Genomic DNA, 23,879 nt, shown 5'->3' with positions numbered 1-23,879 from the left:
TGTCATCAAAAAAGTCATCTTTATCCAGTCATTCAGTGAAAAAATTTGAGTCTAACAAAATAAAGTTAGATCCTTACAACAAATTTCATGTCACACTTGGACAAGGTGATTCACAGAGACAACAAAATGAGTTGTAAATTTTATCAGAAGTATTGTGCCCACCTGTCAATAATATAAAACTTTCTGGATAAAGTTATTATGTGAATTAAATGAAATACATGTTTATAGTATATTAATGTTACATAGAGAAATATGAATAATTATCAGTAAAACAACTTAAATTTTATTTATTCCTAGCATAATTTCTCTGAGTTTTTAAAGATTAATTAATGTATCTATGACTCTCCAAAAACGGAGCTATAAAATACATTTCCCAAGTTTATTTGGCCAGCAAACCATTACCCCACTTAAGAATCCTGACATAATTTTATTGCCTATACCAGAATTGAGAAAACATGGCATGTTCGAATGAACAGTTGTCAATAACATGGTAGTTGATACAGAAGACAGATACAACCACCATGATAGATGTCTATATACAAGAGCTGAGTCAATCTTGCAGTAGAAGCTATCTCAAGAGCTAATTTACAACTTTATTTTCAATGAGATCTAGAGGTTTTTATAATCTTAAATATAACTGTGGTCTAAAATATCTCTCAAATTTCAAATAAGGGACTGGGATGCTTCACAGATTCAACCAGGGAAGAGTATTCTAAAGTATAATCACTTTGTAATGTACACAGGACAATGTTATCTGCACAGACTAGTAACAAAAAACTTGTCAGTGTGACTCTGGCACCATCTTGGACACAGGACACCATGATCAAATGACTGGACAATCAGTCAGGTTGTTACAATATTCTTCTGTCCTCTCTTAAAAAATAACAAACAAAACCATGCTTCAGTAACTATAAATTTCAGGCTCTACATCTGCAGAGCCTATGGACCCACAAATTTAGGGAACTATAACTTAGGGAATGCTCCAAGAAAACAATCAATCTAATTATTATTGCTATATATGCCTAAAATTGCAAATTAAATATCTCTCCAATTCAACTCTATTTATCTATTGAGTTGGTGGCAATTAACTGATTTCCACACACAACCACTGTAAGGGGAAGTACAGAAATTAAGATTCTAAATTAAAATGTAAAAAAGGGTCTTGCAAATCCAAATTTAAACAGCCAAATATTTCTAAATGATACATTTCAGTATAAAGCATGAAATATCCAACTTAACTTTTTCATAGCTCATTTTATATTTATTCTTTTAAACCTGAGTTTAAACCTATAGCAAGTTTTCTTTGGAAACAAATTTGTGTCTTAGCCAGCTCAGGTTGCCATAACTAAATACCACAGACCAGGTATTTTCTCATAGTTCTAGAGGCCGAGAAGTCCAAGATCAAGGTGAACAACAATTTGGTTCCTGGTGAGAGCACTCTTTCCGGTTTGCAGACAGCTGCCTTCCTGCCGTCTCCTCATATGGCCTTTCCTCTGTGTGTATGTGTACCTCTTCTTATAAAACCACCAATCCTACCAGATCAGGGCCCCAACCTAATGACCTCACTTAACCTTAATTGCCTCCTAAAGGCCCTATCCAAATAAAATCAAGTCACACTGAGGGTTAAGGCTCTCCAACATGAGAATCCAGGTGGGACACAATTCAGTCCATAGCAATTTACAAAACCCGTAAAACTGCTGCTATTAATTGGTCTGTTATTCTATCATTCTGAATGAATTAAAGGACTAGTACCTATAAGATCAGAAGAATACTGTATCTTTGGCATTTGGGTTTACTTGTGGTCAACATTTTCCTATCAGAAAATAAATACTATATTGCGATCTGTGACATGAATGTATTAGAGAAACACCATCAGGCAAGAGCAACGAAAGGAGGTGCAAACGTTCCCTCAGAAGTGGAGCTGCTTCTCTTTGTCTCATACTTATTAAACATGATCAAATTACCCTATCCTACGGGCCTCCCTGGTGGCGCAGTGGTTGAGAGTCCGCCTGCCGATGCAGGGGACACGGGTTCGTGCCCCGGTCTGGGAAGATCCCACATGCTGCGGAGCGGCTGGGCCCGTGAGCCATGGCCGCTGGGCCTGCACATCCGGAGCCTGTGCTCCGCAGCGGGAGAGACCACAACAGTGAGAGGCCCGTGTACCGCTAAAAAAAAAAAAAAATTACCCTATCCTAAAAATTTATAATTTGTACCTCAGGACTGTCCTCGATGTCTTTTCATGATATTCATACTATTTCATTGCTCTGCTCCTAATGAGGAGTGATGCTAATTAGTTACGCTAATCCTTTAAAACACACACACACACACACACACAGGATGATCATTTTGTTACAGAAATCATTTTGTTTCTTAAAAGTGTCCTTTTTTTAGCACTTATCAGATTTCTGGTTCCATAATTTAGAGTTAAGGCTTTATAATTTAAATAGCATCTTAAAAGAAGAAAGAAAAGCTACTTTGTTAATAGCATAACCATGATAACATTTTAAAGTCATTCACTTTTTAGTTATTAAACACACAACTCTATAGCATGGAATGATGCATCATCCAGAATTGCAAAAACTTTTTTTGGTAGATTATCTGGTTAAAAAAAATTAACACAAAACTTCAGAATGCACTAATGCTAAAAACATTTTATATTATTGTATCTTAAGCCAAATTCATATTTGTAATAAATAACAGCAAAGACAATAACTACTCTGAAAAAAAATAACAAGTTAGAAGTAGTGGGATTTCTCAGCATCCATAATCATCAGAGCAGTTTTTATTGTTGGTAGCAGTATTTTGATAAGATTTTAATTAAAAAAATGAGTGTAAAATTATTTTTTTCTATTTCTTTAATACTAAATCTATATGAGATGATGGATGTTCACTAAATCTATTGTGGCAATCATTTCATGATGTACGTAAAAGTCAAATTTTTATACTGTACACCTTAAAATTATACAGTGCTGTATGTCAATTATATCTCAATAAAACTGGAAAAAATATGTGAATGCTTAATTTGCATCAATTGATATAGAATATAAAAGCATTATTAGACATCTAAACTACTCAATTATTAAGTCAGTTATTTTGTTATCAGGCATTATTCTTTCATTGATGCTTCACTTGGCAAATGTTTTCTTTTTAATTTTTCAACATTATTCGTAAAGTGAAATTGGCCTATGGTTTTCTTTTTTTTTCCTTTTTTTGTGTTATATCTTTCTTATAAAAGAAGTAATATGAGTTAATTAACCTTTCACATTTTTATGTGTTCTTGTAAAATTTTTAAAACTTGAAAGTATTTACTTGAAAATTTTATAGAAATGACTCAGCATGAGGTAATTTCTTTGGCCAGAAATATAAATATGTTTCCAATTTATTCTATGATTACTGACCTAACATTAAGTTGACTTGATTATTTATATTTTATAATAAACCATCCACTCTTCTTACACATTATAACACTTTATTGTAAAATTGTACAAAATGCCCTTTTATGATTTTAATCTCCATTTTATCTGGAGTTATACTTCTTACTTTTAATATTTTTCTCTCATTTTCAACAGCCATGACAATTTTTTAAAGTTTGTGATTTTATTGCTAAAGTATACTTTAACACATTTGCTATTTTGAAATTTTAAATTTGCTTATTTATCAAAGTTCAATTAAACATAATCATTAAATTCAGGCTATTGAGGTAAACGTGAAAACTCTACAGTATACATTGTGAAAGATCTGGCATGCAGGAAAATCAGGGTAATTTCTAAAGGAGTTTGCTATCATCCCTTAGACAAACTGCTGCTACTTTTCATAGTGCCCTAGTATTTTATTTCACACAGCATCAGAACCCAGTGCAGAAAAAAGAAACGTATGATATTAAAGCTGAAAAAAAAATTAGCAGTAAACTATTCCAACATATTATCAATAATCTATACAATCGATAAAACATTATAATATTGGTGCTGACAAAGGTGGAGTTAGAAAGGCACTAATTCATTGAAGGTATGATCTAAATTGGTACTAACCTACAAGATCAAGGAAATTTATCAATAGCTTCGACCTTTTAATACCAGTTTTTGTATTTTGTATCTTAAGGTGATAATGAGAAAGGCAGAGATTTATTTATTTACCATGATAAAATGGTAACAATCTAAATGTAAATTAGTTTGGAACATATAATATTAAAATATTATTCTTAAAAAGTGTTATTAAATATATGATAAAGCTTCCTGGTAAATTAAAAGGTCAGGTATAAACTTTGTAGTGTTTCAGTATTTGTATATTTGTTTAGTTTGGTATATACTTGCTATTAATATATTGAATGAACATACACAAATGTATACTATCAAGATTTTTTTCCTTCACACTAGTTTGTATTTCATAAAATCACCATGTGTTTCCTTTATAGTGAGAAAAAAGCATTTTAATGTTGCATTTATGTGAAAAGAAATTTTAAAAATCATAAGATGTTCAGCAGGCAAACATGTTATTTCAACCAAGATTCTGGCAGGTGGAATAACCCAATTAATATTTTTACTTCAAAGAAATAGAGCATGGCATTAACTCAAGATTATTTGTTTTGTATAAAAAACAACAGCTAAGGGCTTCCCTGGTGGCACAGTGGTTGAGAGTCCACCTGCCGATGCAGGAGATGCGGGTTCGTGCCCCGGTCCGGGACGATCCCACGTGCCGTGCAGTGGCTGGGCCCGTGAGGAATGGCCGCTGGGCCTGCTCGTCTGGAGCCTGTGCTCCGCAGCGGAAGAGGCCACAACAGTGAGAGGCCCGCATACCGCAAAAACAACAACAACAACAACAAAGAAACAGCTAAAACACTACAATGTACATACTGAGATGTAAATCCCAAACCAGAAGTCTATCACAGGAAATATGCCAGGCACGCCCAAAAAAGGAGCTCAACAATTTGCACCAATGTGTAAGGATTTATGTAAACAGGAAAAATGAAGAAATTTCTCTGCATATTTTCCCTCTGTTTTCCTCTAGGTTTACTACCCCCTGTTCCTTGTATCACTGAATGATCAGAAGGAAACTAACTTGCATGAAATTGAAAAGAAAATTTAAAAGATGTAGAGAAAGACAGAGACCCTTTTGATATTCTACTGAACTGTAGTTTGAATTGATTCACTACTTTTTAAAGATCTCAGTAATTTTATCTTAGCTCATTAGCTGTCAATTAAAAGTGCTTTTATAAAGTTTGAGGATTAAATTTTATGTCACAGTACTTTCAGATAATTAAGTCAACTGAACAGAATGTCTTCATCATATAAAATTAAAGGAAGAATCTAGACCTCAAAAATATACTAGATTTACACATTTTAATAGGAATACTTCCCTGGGCTACAACCTTGATCCAAGGCCCCATCATCCCTCCTCCGTTCTTGCCTTTTTGTCTGTTCTCAACAAAGTATCCAGTAACTACTTTTTAATGAAAGTAAGGCAGATTATGTAATTCCCCTTCAAAAAAGCAAAGTGCCCTTCCATCTCTGTTATGGACTTAATGTTTGAGTTTTCACAAAATTCATATTTTGAACCCCTAACCCCCAATGTGATGGTATTAGGAAATGGGGACTTTGGAAGGTAATTAGGCACAGTTGAGGTCATGAGGGTAGCACCTCAGTACTGGAATTAGTGTCCCGCCTTCATAATCGGATTACTAACCATATAAAAAGAGGGGAAAATATCAGATTTCACTCTCTCTGCATGTGTACAAAGAAGAGGTCATGTGAGTACATAGCAAGATGGCAGCCATCTGCAAAACAGGAAGAGAGACCTCACCAGGAGTCAACTCTTCCCAAAACCTTAATCTTGGACTTGCCAGGGTCCAGAAATGTAAAATTAAATATCTGTTGTTTAAACCACCCTGTCTATGGTATTTTGTTACGGCAGCCCAAATTGACTTAGACAATCTCAAAATAAAAATCAACTGTAATTATCCACAAGGCTGTACAAAAGGAGGCCTCTGCTGCTACCCTCAGCTGCTTCCTCAGCTCTGCCCACATGGTCTTGCTGTTCTTTATGCATCCACTATGCTCCAGGCTCAGGATCTTGGTACTTTCGGTTACCTCTGCCTGCAACCTTCTTACTCAATGATTTCATGACTTTCATGCTCACCAACTATAAACTTTTGCCACAATGCTGCCTTATCCACAAAGCCTTCCTTATCCACATATTTTGAATATCAACTCCCCAACTCTCCTAACCCAGGAGTAACTCCTAACCTACAACCCTTCCCTATTTTATTTTTATCTCAAACACTTATTATGCTACAATATATCCCATTATTTTAATTGCTTATTTGTTTATTTTATGCCCTATTTCCATCAGAATGTAAGCTCCATGAGTACAGGGGTTTTTATCTATTTTTTCAGTGCTATATTCCCATTATAAACTGTTTTTTAAAACAGTAAATGTTAACTCTTAGCACTCTCTAATACAATATTGGCCATGTCTTGGAACAGATTAATTGCTTATGAAAGATTATCACATAATCAATCAGTAAAGGCTAAGAAGCTTTTTCCTCTATAATTTCTATACTAACATCATTTGAGGTACAGTAGCTATATTTTCTGTAATAAAACAAATGAACATTGAGAGAGGAAAGACAGGGATAGGGGATTAAGGGATAGAAACTACTATTTATAAAATAAATAACTACAAGAATATATTATACAGCACAGGGAATATAGGCAATATTTTATAATAACTATAAATGGAGTATAACCTTTAAGAATTGTGAATCACTATACTGTACACTATACTGTATATAATATTGTACATTAACTGTACCTCAATTTAAAAAATGATAAATTACAACACAGTATTATAGACAGTTAAATTTATAAAAAGCAAGTATTTTTGTTAAGGCATATGAGACCTCCAAGGATATTAATAAAACTACTGAAAATTCTCCTGTCTTCTTTCAGCAAAATCAATGTACCTTTGTGATAGAAGTATGTTCATTTTTGTTTTTTGTTTTTTTTTTGCAGTACGCGGGCCTCTCACTGCTGTGGCCTCTCCCGCTGCGGAGCACAGGCTCCGGACGCACAGGCTTAGCGGCCATGGCTCACGGGCCCAGCCGCTCCGCGGCATGTGGGATCTTCCTGGACCGGGGCACGAACCCACATCCCCTGCATCAGCAGGTGGACTCTCAACCACTGCGCCACCAGGGAAGCCCAGTATGTTCATTTTTAAATTTCTAAAATAGAAATTATAAATTGCCTTGCTTACATTACAAGGTAAGTGTAAGGACAAAAGTATCTAGTACCTGAAAATTATGCAAGTTGGGGTTCCCTATTATTTTCTCTTAGCATATTCTTATATAACTATAATAATTCTACAAATAAATATCAACATAAATTTCTAATGACAAATGACAAGAAAATTCTATGAAGACATTCCATGAAGACATAACAAATTAATAAAGTTCTGTGATTAAAACAGATTAAGTCGGAATATTCAGCCATTTTTACTGAGTTCATTGCTTGTTTTTTTATACTCTTAAACAGAAAAATTAGATCTGAAAATTAAGTGTGGTTTGGGTGCCCTCTGAAATAAAAGTACCGACCAGTGAAGTCCTCAAAAGTAGAAACTTTCAGATAGGATTTTAATTAAATATACTATTTGAAAACTTTAAATACACCATGGAGAAAAAATAATCACATTTGAATTCAAGAGACTTTCAAAAGTAATCACCTTTGTAAAATTAGAACACAAGGTATCTTATGAGAATTCAGAGACACAAACTGAGTAAAAGAAGAGGCTGTTTCCTTCAGTTATGCCTTCAATTAGAGTATGCTTTCCCGTTTATTAAATTCAGAAACCTAGAATGATCCTGGATATCTGATATATTCTGATGAGCTGCATGCAAAAAAAGCCAGTAATTATTAACTTTTCAAGATCTTGTTGACATTTCTGATTTTACTCCTGTGTCATTTACCCACACAACCCGTAACACTGGATATGAATTTTAAAGTGGCACAGGCCAGGCAAGGTCAGAGGCTTACTGATGAGATCTCAGCAAGGAAGGAGAAGTGAATATTAACATAAATGGGACTAAATAAATAATCCAAAGACAGAGCTTCTTTTCCTTTGTTTTTTTAAATTATGCCACATACCAAAGTGTCTTACGACTTCTGAAAACATCTATTTCAATATTTTATCTTACTGACTTTCAAGTAATCAAAGTAATACTTTTTATTCTCTGAGACTATTAAAATCATCCTTTGTAAATATTCACAGTTTATTCTAAATTAGAAAAAAAAAAAAAAACATTTACACCAAGTCAAGACCCTTCTGTAGGATACTGAAAAAAAGATGTGTATACTATGTGACACCAATCTGAAAAAAACACGTCCCAATTTACTTTATGTGCCATATTTTATGTCTGTTCCAGCATAAAATAGATGAAGACTTTCATGAACGTGATTTCAATGAGAAAAATCAAAAGAGCAAAAAAAATAAGAAACTGAAGATTCTCATACAAAGTAAGTATCTTACTAACTCCTGTGCACAATCCTGGCTCCCAAGGAATATACCTGAGTCAAAATTAACTCAAAAGTAAAATATCAGAAATTTTATGAGGAGGAGCTTCAAGATGGCGGAAGAGTAAGACGCGGAGGTCACCTTCCTCCCCACAGATACATCAGAAATTCATCTACACGTGGAACAACTCCTACAGAACAACTACTGAACGCTGGCAGAAGACCTCACACCTCCCAAAAGAAAAGAAAGTCCCCACGTACCTGGGTAGGGCAAAAGAAACAAGAATAAACAGAGACAAAAGGCTAGGGATGGAACCTGCACCAGTGGGAGGGAGCCGTGAAGGAGGAAAGGTTTCCACACACTAGAAGCACCTTCGTGGCCGGAGACTGTGGGTGGCGGAGGGGGGGGGGAAGCTTCGACGCGGAGGAGAGCACAGCAACAGGGGTGCGGAGGGCAAAGCGGAGAGATTCCCGCAGAGAGGATCGGTGCCGACCGGCACTCACCAGCCTGAGAGGCTTGTCTGCCCGGCCGCTGGGGCGGGCGGGGCTGGGAGCTGAGGCCCGGGCTTCAGTCGGAGCGCAGGGAGAGGACTGGGGCTGGCGGCGTGAACACAGCCTGAAGGGGGTTAGTGCACCACGGCTGGCCGGGAGGGAGTCCGGGAAAAAGTCTGGAGCTGCCGAAGAGGCAAGAGACTTTTTCTTACCTCTTTGTTTCCTGGTGCACGAGGAGAGGGGATTCAGAGTGCTGCTTAAAGGAGCTCCAGAGACGGGCGTGAGCCGCGGCTATCAGCGCGGACCCCAGAGACGGGCATGAGACCCTAAGGCTGCTGCTGCCGCCGACACCAAGAAGCCTGTGTGCGAGCACAGGTCACTATCCACACCTCCCTTCCCGGGAGCTGGTGCAGCCCGCCACTGCCAGCGTCCAGTGATTCAGGGACAACTTTCCAGGGAGAACGCACAGCGCACCTCAGGCTGGTGCAACGTCACGCCGGCCTCTGCCGCCGCAGGCTCACCCCGCTCTCTGTACCCCTCCCTCCCGCTGGCCTAAGTGAGCCAGAGCCCCCGAAGCAGCTGCTCCTTTAACCCTGTCCTGTCTGAGTGAAGAACAGACGCCCTCAGGTGACCTACACATAGAGGCGGGGCCAAATCTAAAGCTGAGCCCTAGGAGCTGTGCAAACAAAGAACAGAAAAGGAAATCCCTCCCAGCAGCCTCAGGAGCAGCAGATTAAATCTCCACAATCAACTTGATGCACCCTGAATCTGTGGAATACCTGAATAGACAACGAATCATCCCAAATTGAGGAGGTGGACTTTGGGAGCAACAAAATACATATATTTTTCCCTTTTTCTCTTTTTGTGAGTGTGTATGTACACGCATCTGTGTGTGATTTTGGCTGTATAGCTTTGCTTTTACCATTTGTCCTAGGGTTGTGTCTGTCCGTTCTTTGTTGTTGTTGTTGTCTTTAGTATAGTTTTTAGCACTTGTTAGCATTGGTGGATTTGTTTTTTGGTTTGGTTGCTCTCTTCTTTCTTTTTTTTATTACTTAAAAATTTTTTTTAATAATTATTTTTTATTTTAATAACTATTTTATTTTACTTTTTTATTTTATTTTCTTCTTTCTTTTGTTCTTTGTTTTCTCCCTTTTATTCTGAGCCGTGTGGATGACAGGCTCTTGGTGCTCCAGCTAGGTGTCAGGGCTGTGCCTCTGAGGTGGGAGAGCCAAGTTCAGGACACTGGTCCACAAGAGACCTCCCAGCTCCACGTAATATCAAACGGCGAAAATCTCCCAGAGATCTCCATCTCAATGCCAAGACCCAGCTCCACTCAACGACCAGCAAGCTACAGTGCTGGACACCCTATGCTTAACAACCAGCAAGACAGGAACACAACCACATCCATTAGCAGAGAGGCTGCCTAAAATCATAATAAGGCCACAGACACCCCAAAACACACCTCCAGACATGCACCTGCCCACCAGAAAGATAAGATCAAGCCACATCCACCAGAATACAGGCAGTAGTACCCTCCACCAGGAAGCCTACACAACCCACTGAACCAACCTTAGCCACTGGGGACAGACACCAAAAACAATGGGAACTATGCACCTGCAGCCTGCAAAGAGTAGACCCCAAACACAGTAAGTTAAGCAAAATGAGAAGACACAGAAACACACAGCACATGAAGGAGCAAGGTAAAAACCAACCAGACCAAACAAATGAGGAGGAAATAGGCAGTCTACCTGAAAAAGAATTCAGAAAAAATGATAGTAAAGATGATCCAAAATCTTGGAAATACAATGGATAAAATACAAGAAAAGTTTAACAAGGACAGAAGAACTAAAGAGCAAACAAACAGTGATGAACACACAATAAATGAAATTAAAAATTCTCTAAAAGGGATCAATAGAAGAATAACTAAGGCAGAAGAATGGATAAGTGACCTGGAAGATAAAATAGTGCAAATCACTACTGCAGAGCAGAATAAAGAAAAAAGAATGAAAAGAATTGAGAACAGTCTCAGAGACCTCTGGGACAACATTAAATGCATCAACATTTGAATTATAGGGGTCCCACAAGAAGAAGAGAAAAAGAAAGGGACTGAGAAAATATTTGAAGAGATTATAGTTGAAAACTTCCCTAATATGGGAAAGGAAATAGTTAATCAAGTACAGGAAGCACAGAGAGTCCCATACAGGATAAATCCAAGGAGAAATATGCCAAGATACATATTAATTAAACTATCAAAAATTAAATACAAAGAAAAAATATTAAAACAGCAAGGGAAAAACAACAAATAACACACAAGGGAATCCCCATACGGTTAAAAGCTGATCTTTCAGCAGAAACTGTGCAAGCTAGAAGGGAGTGGCAAGACATATTTAAAGTGATGAAGGAGAAAACCTGCAACCAGGATAACTCTACCCAGCAAGGATCTCATTCAGATTTGATGGAGAAATTAAAACCTTTACAGAGAAGCAAAAGCTAAGAGAATTCAGTACCACCAAACCAGCTTTACAACAAATGCTAAAGGAACTTCCCTAGGCAGGAAACACAAGAGAAGGAAAAGACTTACAATAACAAACCCAAAACAATTAAGAAAATGGGAATAGGAACATACATATGAATAATTACCTTAAATATAAATGGATTGAATGCTCCAGCCAAAAGACATAGACTGGCTGAATGGAAACAAAAACAAGACCCATATATATGCTGTCTACAAAAGACCCACTTCAGACCTAGAGACACATACAGACTGGAAGTTAGGGGATGGAAAAAGATATTCCATGCAAATGGAAATCAAAAGAAAGCTGAAGTAGCAATTCTCATATCAGACAAAAAAGACTATAAAACAAAGACTATTACAAGAGACAAAGAAGGAAACTACATAATGATAAAGGGCTCAATCCAAGAAGATATAACAATGGTAAATATTTCTGCACCCAACACAGGAGCACCTCAATACACAAGGCAAATAGTAACAGCCATAAAAGGGGAAATCGAGAGTAACACAATCATAGTAGGGGAATTTAACACCCCACTTTCACCAATGGACAGATCATCCAAAATGAAAATAAATAAGGAAACACAAGCTTTAAATGACACATTAAACAAGATGGCCTTAATTGATATTTATAGGACATTCTATCCCAAAACAACAGAATACACATTCTTCTCACATGGTCATGGAACATTCTCCAGGATAGCTCATACCTTGGGTCGCAAAGCAAGCCTTGGTAAATTTAATAAAATTGAAATCATATCACATATCTCTTCTGACCACAATGCTATGAGACTAGATATCAATTACAGGAAAAATTCTGTAAAAAATACAACCACGTGGAGGCTAAACAATACATTACTTAATAATCAAGAGACCACTGAAGAAATCAAACAGGAAATCAAAAAATACCTAGAAACAAATGGCAATGAAAACACGATGACCCAAAACCTATGGGATGCAGCAAAAGCAGTTCTGAGGGAAGTTTAGAGCAATATAATGCTACCTTAAGAAACAAGAAACTTCTCAAAAAAACAACCTAACTTTACACTTAAAGCAATTAGACAAAGAAGAACAAAAAAAACCCAAAGGTAGCAGAAGGAAAGAAATCATAAAGATAAGATCAGAAATATATGAAAAAGAAATGAATGAAACGACAGCAAAGATAAATAAAAGTAAAAGCTGGTTCTTTCAGAAGATAAACAAAATTGATAAACCATTAGCCAAACTCATCAAGAAAACGAGGGAGAAGACTCAAATCAATAGAATTAGAAATGAAAGAGGAGAAGTAACAACTGACACTGCAGAAATACAAAGGATCATGACAGATTACTACAAGCAACTATATGCCAATAAAATGGACAACCTGGAAGAAATGGACAAATTCTTAGAAATGCACAACCTTCTGAGACTGAACCAGGAAGAAATAGAAAATATGAACAGACCAGTCACAAGCACTGAACTTGAAACTGTGATTAAAAATCTTCCAACAAACAAAAGCCCAGGACCAGATGGCTTCACAGGCGAATTCTATCAAACATTTAGAGAAGAGCTAACACATATCCTTCTCAAACTCTTCCAAAATATAGCAGAGGGAGGAACACTCCCAAACTCATTTTATGAGGCCACCGTCACCCTGATACCAAAACCAGACAAAGATGTCACAAAGAAAGAAAACTACAGTCCAATATCACTGATGAACATAGATTCAAAAATCCTCAACAAAGTACTATCAAACAGAATCCAACAGCACATTAAAAGGATCATACACCATGATCAAGTCGGGTTTATCCCAGGAATGCAAGGATTCTTCAATATACGCAAATCAATCAATGTGATCCACCATATTAACAAACTGAAGGAGAAAAACCATATGATCATCTCAATAGATACAGAGAAAGCTTTCTAAAATACTCAACACCCATTTATGATAAAAACCCTCCAGAAAGTAGGCATAGAGGGAACTTTTCTCTACATAATAAAGGCCATATATGACAAACCCACAGCCACCATCATCCTCAATGGTGAAAAACTGAATCCATTTCTACTAAGATCAGGAACAAAACAAGGTTGCACACTCTCACAACTATTATTCAACATAGTTTTGGAAGATTTAGCCACAGCAATCAGAGAAGAAAAAGAAATACAAGGAATCCAAATCAGAAAAGAAGAAGTAAAGCTGTCACTGTTTGCAGATGACATGATACTATACATAGAGAATCCTAAAGATGCTACCAGAAAACTACTAGAGCTAATCAATGAATTTGGTAAAGTAGCAGGATACAAAATTAATGCACAGAAATCTCTTGCATTCCTACACACTAATGATGAAAAATCTGAACGAGAAGTTAAGAAAACACTCCCATTTACCACTGCAACAAAAAGAATAAAATATATAGGAGTAAACCTACCTAGGGAGACAAAAGACCTGTATGCAGAAAATTATAAGACACTGATGAAAGAAATTAAAGATGATACAAATAGATAGAGAGATATACCATGTTCTTGGATTGGAAGAATCAACATTGTGAAAATGACTATACCATCCAAAGCAATCTACAGATTCAATGCAATCCCTATCAAACTACCACTGGCATTTTTCAGAGAACCAGAACAAAAAATTTCACAATTAGTATGGAAACACAAAAGACCCCAAATAGCCAAAGCAGTCCTGAGAGAGAAAAACGGAGCTGGAGGAATCAGGCTCCCTGACTTCCGACTATACTACAAAGCTACAGTAATCAAGACAGTATGGTACTGGCACGTAACCAGAAATATAGATCAGTGGAACAGGATAGAAAGCCCAGAGGTAAAACCACACACAGATGGTCAACTTATCTTTGATAAAGGAGGCAAGAATATACAGTGGAGAAAAGACACCCTCAAGACGCAAGAGGGAAGAGATATGGGAACATATGTATATGTATAACTGATTCACTTTGTTATAAAGCAGAAACTAACACACCATTGTAAAGCAATTATACTCCAATAAAGATGTTAAAAAAAGGAAATTTTATCTATTGTAGTACTTAAAAGTATAAAGTTTAGCATTAGAATTTATATGAAATTTGACCCCATTTCTTACCAATGATGTGGCCTTTCATTAAAGACTCAGCTTCAATTTCTCCTTCTTCAAAATTATTGAGCAAAGTTATTTAAATAAATGAGATATTATAATTTACTAGACTGCTGAATTACGTTCTTATTATTTTAGGTTCTAATAATCTAGGGAAAAAATGCATTTTTCATTGATTTTTTAAACATCAGCCCATTGAAAAATTAAGTAAAGTTATTTTGTTTTGATATTCCTTGGTAACCTACTCCTGAAGAGATACCTTCCTCCTCTCTATTTTCAGCTTTTTAATAGTTCAACAACGACAAGAACAGAAAGTCTCTACTATCAGTGAGGTGGGTGGGGGAAGGAGGAAGAAAGTTGAAAAGCAATATGAAAAATTCCATTTAGGTTATTTCATTAGTAACTGTTCACATTTAAATATATATTTTATAGGACTGTGCCCCAAACTGTTAGTCATGATTAGCTTCAGTAGGTGTTACAGTTGGAGACTTTCCTCTTCTATCTTAAATACGCATGCACTGTTAAAATTTTTGCTACTGTGGTACATGGCTTGTAGAAAGAGACATAAATCTGTTTTTAAGTGTGTGAGGTTGTTGGGGCCCACGGCAACCCACCACAAAATGCGCCTCAATGGCATATTGATTATTTTGAATAAAGTTATGTGAGAAACAACCAGTGGAAAATAAATGATAAAAAAGAAAAACTCTGATGCCCCTTTTTCCCCCTAAAAGTGGGAAATAAATCTCCCATGTGAAGGTACCCTCCCTATACCAGGAGGATAGAAAGCATCCCTATCACCAAAGTTAGGGAATTCAAGGCTAAGCAAGATGTATAGACAAAGTTTGTTACTTCATTAGTCTGCTACCCCAAACACAAGCCCCCTTGATTTGTTACATCTCTTCAAATAGTTGTTTCTTTGTCTAAACATGATATATTATTGGCCTGCTCTGGACACTTCGGGGGGTCCCATTTTTATGACTTACATGCATACAAATTAATTTTTTAAATTAATCTTTTCATCTGTCTTGTGTCAATTATTAGACCAGCCAAAAGAACTCAAGAAGAGCTGGGGCCAGGGGGAGGGTTCAATCTCCCCCTCCCTGACAAAGTTCTGACATCCTTCCTTGGGAATTTAATGGAAAGTTTGAGGATTTCTGGATAATCACTATTGGCAACAAAACAGAAACACAATCATGAAAGCTTGCTAACAAATTAAAAACACTCAAGCTGGCCTCAAGTTTGTTTGACATAGTACTACAGATCAGATAACAGTGACATGATAGACAGAGTACTGACATAAAAATGTTTTGACTCAAAACTTCTATATCCAGACAGTTTGTTCTTCTAAAGTAAGTTCAAAAGAAAGATATAATTGTAGAGTAATAAGATTATCATCCTGTTGACATACCCGACAACAGGTGATAACAATTTTGAAAGGAAATAAAATGGATGAAATAGTTTTTTTAAAAAATGAGAAACACAACCATACAGCTCAGTATTATCTGATTAATTGTTGTTATAACAGTTGCAAAAATTAATTGCAAACATCAAAAATAATTCTTGAAAAACAAATGCAATAGACAAAGTAAAAAACAAAAAATAAGAAAAACAAAACTGAACCTACATCCCAGTAATTCCTAAAAGGACTTGGAATTAATAGGGTGAGTTGTAAAGAAGTCAGATTACGTTTAATTCTCATGTAACATCAGAAACTACTTACACCATTGTTTCTATTATAGAGAAAAATCATATGTTTATTATCTTTAAAGACTTGATATGATGAAAACAACATGTACTTTTAAAAATATTAAAAAGGTGAAACAAAAAGAATGAATAAAATAATTTGACAGAAGATGAAATTTATATTATGAAAAGAATAAGACATGTACTTAAAAATGCCCTTTTAAACAACAATCTCGGAATGAATCCAAAAAATTAAGGCTAATTTTTTATATTAGTCCTTGTATTTAATCCTTTTTGTGTAAATATACTTTAATTGTAATTAATAATAACAGCAAACAGTTACATAATGCTTACTATGAGCCTGGCACTCTTATGCAAACTCAAACACACTAACTTACTTTACCCTCAAATGAACTTTTCAGTTAGTAATCTTATCCCCATTTTACGGGTGAGCAATGCTAGCCCATAAAGTTAATAAATTTGCCAAAGGAAATACTGTTAAAATTTAGATTTGAAATTTAATTTAACCCAGGCTGTCTGCATCCAGAATCCAGGCAGTTCTGGATACACTCTGGATACCCAGTACACTTTACAGCCTTTTCAATTAAGGGAACTATTAGAAATATACTTTTTAGGGCTTCCCTGGCGGTGCAGTGGTTGAGAGCCTGCCTGCCGATGCAGGGGACACGGGTTCGTGCCCTGGTCCAGGAGGATCCCACATGTCACGGAGCGGCTGGGCCCGTGAGCCATGGCCGCTGAGCCTGCGCGTCTGGAGCCTGTGCTCCGCAATGGGAGACGCCACAACAGTGAGAGGCCCGCGTACCGCCAAAAAAAAAAAAAAAAAGAAAGAAATATACTTTTTAAATTCTCAAGTGGTTCTTTCTCCTTACCATTTACTTATGTGAAAGGCAGGGTACAAGGGGGGAAATTGGGAACGAGTTAGAAAATGGATAACATCTAAGACCAGAGCTGTGAATGGGCAAAGACCCTGCTTTCTGGGTCACAGCTGGTCCTCATAGATGATTAGGCTGCACTTAAAAGAATTCCTACTTAGAATTGTCAGGCTCTGCCCTTATTAGTACATTGGGTGTCTCTAAGAAATACCACTGGCACAAGCTTTCTCCCCTGTATCTTCCTAAATAACTTATTACCCTCCCTTCCTCACAGTGAAGCCTTTTCAATCAAGTCTTCCAGTTGATGTTTTTCTATTTCTTTAGGTTTATCATTTATTCCTTTAACCAACACTTTTTATCTTGAGTCCACAATATACTAAGACAGAGGTATCTTTTTCTTATATCTTAGAGTAAGGCAGAGATACACAGAGAGAGACAAAAAGAGATAGTAAAACACAGTAAGATGGTGTAAGAACTAGAGAGTCTACAATGTACATCTCGCTTCCTTTAGCAGTTTGTGGGTCTGTACTAATGCTACATAGTTTTGATTTTTAAAAAAATACATCTATTACTTTTTAAGTTATTGATATCAATTGGAAAGGCAGAATTATTTGTTAAACAACAGAGTAGAAGGACACCTCCATGGATACAGGCTCTCCTGCAAATATTCACAGAGTGAGAGCCTATGAACAATATATTGCTCATGAAAATCAAGTTTCTTCTTTTGCATAAATCAAAGTTTACCACAGACTCTTAAATGACATGTGAACAAAACACTATCACAGTTGCTCTTTTTTTTCAAATATTAGGTATTTAAGATAGATGAGAACATTATATTCCAAGAGTTGTTCACATTCTTTTACTTACAGCCCTCATAGATGTCAGTGGGAATATGGACTGCTGCATGCTGATAGGATATTTGTCGCCCAAAATTAGCATCATCGATAAAAACAGGTTTTATCCTCTGGCTGCCTGGCTCACTATCGTTCTTTTCCGGCTATAAAGAAAAAATAGACAATAAACAGAATATTACAACTTATGCTAACACAGGTATTCTCACATTCACTTCTTCATTTGCCAAATGAATAGTCTTTAAAAAAACAGATCTACAAGAATATTTTAAAATATAGTCCCATGATGACATCAGACACACAAATTTCCATTCAGGTATTAGCTTTCACATTATAACCTAACTTCTCTCCTAATTTCCTCAATGTTGGAGTCACTCGGGATCATCCTGAGAGGACCAGAGCTTTCCCACATCCAGTACTTATTAGAATGTACATTTAAAGAATAGCCTAAGTACCTTTAAATACAACCAAATTAAAAGTTTCCCCTTGAAGTAAATTTCACCACTTATGTTACCAAATTTCTATAATTCTTAGTTTGATAACCAAAGGTACACATGACCTTTGTGTAAAAATAATAATAGCAATGAAGAATTATTTTATGTCATATTCCCTTGATTTCTACATGTTTTCCAGATGTATCAATTTTTGTTTTAAAAAAGTAAGTACAAATACTAGGAAAGAAGAGATCTATTGTAACTCTTAGTTCAATCGAATCCTAACTTCAACCAATTTGTCTCCCGAGGTAGGAGAAAAGATCCAATCAATAACGAGTAAAGAAAATCCCACAGGTGTTTCAGGTTGAAGATTAATTTTCTACCTATTTGAACTATGCTTGTGATACTGAATTACCCTGGCAAGGTAATCCAGTTTCTCATCTGGCAAGAAACTAAGAACCTTACTCATTTATCCAAAATGCATCTCTCTAACAATTGTTTTTGGCTAATTATGTTAAGCTTTTTATTCCCCCAGTTTACTTTCCTAAGTAAACATTTTTTTATTAAATTCAGACCTGTATTATCAACTCCATTTTAGGGACTAATGTATTCCATATTCCCAAGGTAATTTCCTCAAAACAAAACTGAAAAAAGAATCACAACATCTGACTATTTTCACAGCACACTGCAGTAATGCAACAGATAAGCAAGAGAAAAGACTTAAATGGACAATCAGAAAATTTCATAAGAAGGCTGGTAGAATGTGGCAACACGAAGTCTACAAAGAAGTGATAGTGTCCAACTTTCTAGATGGCTCTGAAATTTTCTATAACCAGATAACCCATCAGTATCCCAAGATATTTTAAAACACACACACACACACGTGTGTGTGTGTTTCCCTAAGGAAGTTGCAACACTGGAAAGATTATCTAGACACAAATATTAGCAAAAGGGCTTTTTATTTTATTTTATTTTATTTTATTTTTTGCGGTATGCGGGCCTCTCACTGTTGTGGCCTCTCCCGTTGTGGAGCACAGGCTCCGGACGCTCAGGCTCAGCGGCCATGGCTCACGGGCCCAGCCGCTCCGCGTCATGTGGGATCTTCCCGGACCGGGGGCATGAACCCGTGTCCCCTGCATCGGCAGGCGGACTCTCAACCACTGCGCCACTAGGGAAGCTCAGGACTTTTTTTTTTTTTTTTTTTTTTTTTTAATCAATGACTTCTAAAGCTGCAAGTCCAACTCATTATGTAATGAAATCAATTTAATAGGTCATGACCAAATTATTTTTCAAATGAAACAATGTTGAAAGAAAATATGAAAATACTCTCTATAATAAGGGGAAGAACTATATTTGGAAACTGTGGTTTAGGTATTCTGTTTTGGGGGTTCTATGTTTTATTATACTTTGTTGAAAAGGAAAAAACTACATCTTTAGAATATTTTTATGAGTCAATTTAATGTGCTGAAAATAAAAATGAAAAAAAAATAGTTGAAGATCGATCACTGTTTTTTATCCATGTGAAAGCCACAAAGATATAACTGCTCCCCCATTAACTAAATATACAAAATAATGAAACAGTAGTGTTGAAAGTCTAAAATTTGGCAAAATACCTACACGCAGGAATCACTAATTCATACTCTTTTCTAAAACAGAGGTTAGGTGTGTACAGCATGAAGGAAAGGAGAGAGATGATAAGAAAAAGGTCTTACATGGGAAACAACAAGAAAGCACAAAGCTGAATACCATTAAAGCTATAAAAACCAGTGATGGGCCTCCCTGGTGGCGCAGTGGTTGAGAGTCCGCCTGCCGATGCAGGGGATACGGGTTCGTGCCCCGGTCTGGGAGGATCCCATATGCCGCGGAGCGGCTGGGCCCGTGAGCCATGGCCGCTGGGCCTGCGCGTCCGGAGCCTGTGCTCCGCAACGGGAGAGGCCACAACAGTGAGAGGCCCGCGTACCGGGAAAAAAAAAAAAAAAAAAAAAAAACCAGTGATAGTGCTAACAGTGTTTGCTATGCACTCATCCCAACATTTCTCTCTTTACCTCTTTCCTCTAAAAATATAGGCTGATTTTCTCTTCTTTCTTTGTGCTTAACATCTACATTTAAGCTTAAAACCATTTTAAAACAAATACAGCATATATGTACATTCCCAATGTAATTACTCTTTTATATTCCTTAATAACAGTATAAAATTGTATCTGTCATATTTATTGTGACTATTTTACTATTGTTGCACATTTGTTTCAAGATTTAGATATTAATTGACATTTCTATAAATGTTATCATTAAATCCTCCACTCTACCAATAAATTATTTCTTGAGTGAGTGAATGAATGAAATATTTGCACTTATCCACGTATTCCTAACCCTAATCCATACGTATAGTTCACTCTGTCTCTTACGCCAAAGAACGCGTAACCTAACACATCTACCAGCATTCCAACTGCTAATAAAGGAAAGAATATAAACAATAACTGGGGTTTGGTCTTGGATTCAACCGTGAATTTTAATATATTTTAAAATTCATCCTCTATTCTATGGCTCTCTGTTCCTGGGCACAATTGACTTGAGTAAGAGAAGGGATCATTAAAACAAACTACTTTCACTAATAACAAGAATGTAAAGGGTCTCACCTAATAAATGATGTCATTTTTCTTCTCAACTGCAAACATCCTGAATTAGTGAAAAGCCTCAATATTTATTTTAAAGCAGAGGTTTCTCAAAGTGTGGTCCTTGAAGAAGCAGCATCAGCAACCACTGAAACTTTTAGAGTTCAGGCTCTCAGGCCCCACCCCAGGCCTAGTTAATCAGACACATCAGGGGAGGGATCCAGCAAGTAGTAGTTCAACAAACCCTCCAGGTGATTGTGATAACACACTAAAATTGCAAGTCCACTGCTTTAAAGTCAATCGTTTAAATTGCACACACATGTTTGTTTAGAACTACTCATGAAAAAGTTAGGATTAAGAATAAGCATATTAATGGATGTCTGAATTTTTCTATCCTCCATAGGGTAGAAACACTGTTTTATTATTACTGAATAATAGATGTGTGCACATGGTAATATGGCCAGTAATATCTGTCAAAGGATATTTCAAAATACAGTAGTTTCTCAAGATACTCTAAGGGTTACCTCCAACCTGAAATAACTTGGGAAAATATTCTTCTACTCTTCTGTTAAGAGAATAACAAAGCACATTGGCACATCAAAAGCTCTGAAATAAACACTAAAGAAAACCATGTTTTACCCAGTGTTCTCAAGCTTATGGGGCCCTGGATTTTTTTTTTTTCCCCATACAAAACCTATTACAAAGAACATACTTACAAAAAACAGTGGAAAGGCAGAGTGGAAAGTAAAGACATCGGGAGATTTGCTTCTACTCAGTTGTATTCATAACACCTCGGACTAGGGCCAGTCACTGTTTCTTGGGCTTCAGCTTTCTGACTTATAAATAACGCTGGGCTGCAGGTGTGGTCCTCATTCCCTGAGGCATATCCGAATCACCTGGGGAGCCCTCTCACCGCAACCAATAAAGCAGTGAATCACAACGGGGAGGACATCTTTGGAAAGAATCTCTCAGTTGGTTCTAATATCCTCTCCTACTTAAATTAAGAAGATTCAAACTAAAGAATCTATGTTATTTTCAGTTATGAAAAAATTATAGTCCTATTTCTATAATTTTAGAAAATATTACACTCGTTTCTGTAAGCATATCTTTTCCAGAAATCCTATTTATATCTATCTCTAGCAAAATTTAGATATATGAAAAGTAGAAAGATTTGATGATAGATAAGAGAGGGCTTCCCTGGTGGCGCAGTGGTTGAGAGTCCGCCTGCCGATACAGGGGACACGGGTTCGTGTCCCGGTCTGGGAAGATCCCACATGCCGCGGAGCGGCTGGGCCCGTGAGCCATGGCCGCTGAGCTTGCGCGTCCGGAGCCTGTGCTCCGCAACGTGAGAGGCCACAACAGTGAAGAGACAGAGAGTGAACTATACGTATGAATTAGGGTTAGGAATACGTGGATAAGTGCAAATATTTCATTCATTCACTCACTCAAGAAATAATTTATTGGTAGAGTGGAGGATTTAATGATAACATTTATAGAAATGTCATTTAATATCTAAATCTTGAAACAAATGTGCAACAATAGTAAAATAGTCACAATAAATATGACAAATACAATTTTATATTGTTATTAAGGAATATAAAAGAGTAATTACATTGGGGATGTACATATATGCTGTATTTAAAAATGGTTTTAAGCTTAAATGTAGATGTTAAGCACAAAGAAAGAAGAGAAAATCAGCCTATATTTTTAGAGGAAAGAGGTAAAGAGAGAAATGTAGGGATGAGTGCATAGCAAACACTGTTAGCACTATCACTGGTTTTTATAGTTTTAATGGTATTCAGCTTTGTGCTTTCTTTTTTTTTTTTTTTTTTTTTTTTTTTTTGCGGTATGCGGGCCTCTCACTGTTGTGGCCTCTCCCGTTGCGGAGCACAGGCTCCGGATGCGCAGGCCCAGCGGCCATGGCTCACGGGCCCAGCCGCTCCGCGGCATATGGGATCCTCCCAGACCGGGGCACGAACCCGTATCCCCTGCATCGGCAGGCGGACTCTCAACCACTGCGCCACCAGGGAGGCCCCAGCTTTGTGCTTTCTTGTTGTTTCCAATGTAATACAATAAACATGTATTATATTTGCAATTAAAAATATTATTTTTTCCTCTCACTGTTGTGGCCACTCCCGTTGCAGAGCACAGGCTCCAGACGTGCAGGCTCAGCGGCCATGACTCACGGGCCCAGCCGCTCCGCGGCATGTGGGATCTTCCCGAACCGGGGCACGAACCGGCATCCCCTGCATCGGCAGGCGGACTCTCAACTACTGCGCCACCAGGGAAGCCCCAAAATATTAATTTTTGCTTTAAGTCCTTTCTAGAGTGCTATTAAGCACTATACGATTATCTTACTAAGGTGAAAGTTGCTTCTATTTCCTCTGAACCCTCTCACACTTAAAAATTATGTTTTAAATGTATTTTAATAGAGATTCTTTCACTTTTCAATTGTCATAGAGGGAATTCCCAGGCGGTCCAGTGGTTAGGACTGTTTCCACTACTGGGTCTGGTTCAATCCCTGGTCAGGGAAATAAGATCCTGCAAGCTGCATGGTGCAACCAATAAATAAATAAATAAATAAATAGCCATATAAAGGGCTTTTAGGAATAATTTGAAATAATGTACTTCTCAACTTGTATAATCACATATCAAGTCTAGTTTTAATGTACAGCTGCTAAATATATTAAGAAAAAATAATATGGCTGTTTCCCATGGTACCCCCCGCTTTATTACACTCTCCATAAATTGAAGTCATTTCATGAAAAAATTAAAATTTCTAAATGCAACTCATTTCCTTAAACTTCTGAAATTATTGTTCCTGATAT

The 23,879-nt window shown here is 36.9% G+C and overlaps 1 protein-coding gene across 4 annotated transcripts in view; it reads right to left on the bottom strand.

Annotated features, from left to right (window-relative positions):
- Nucleotides 1–23,879, bottom strand: part of CACNA2D1 (calcium voltage-gated channel auxiliary subunit alpha2delta 1) — a 499,056-nt gene that overhangs the window by 162,097 nt on the left and 313,080 nt on the right. For all 4 annotated transcript variants that reach the window (XM_082632141.1, XM_082632142.1, XM_082632144.1 and 1 more), the window contains one exon: nucleotides 18,022–18,151. In XM_082632141.1, coding sequence (XP_082488267.1) covers nucleotides 18,022–18,151 — 130 coding nt within the window. The remainder of the gene's footprint in view (nucleotides 1–18,021; nucleotides 18,152–23,879) is intronic.

This window comes from Mesoplodon mirus (genome assembly GCF_964341445.2).
Source record: "Mesoplodon mirus genome assembly, chromosome: 9".
Lineage (NCBI taxonomy): Eukaryota > Metazoa > Chordata > Mammalia > Artiodactyla > Ziphiidae > Mesoplodon > Mesoplodon mirus.
Note: the sequence above shows the minus strand (reverse complement) of the source record. Positions and strands in the feature narration are given on the sequence as shown.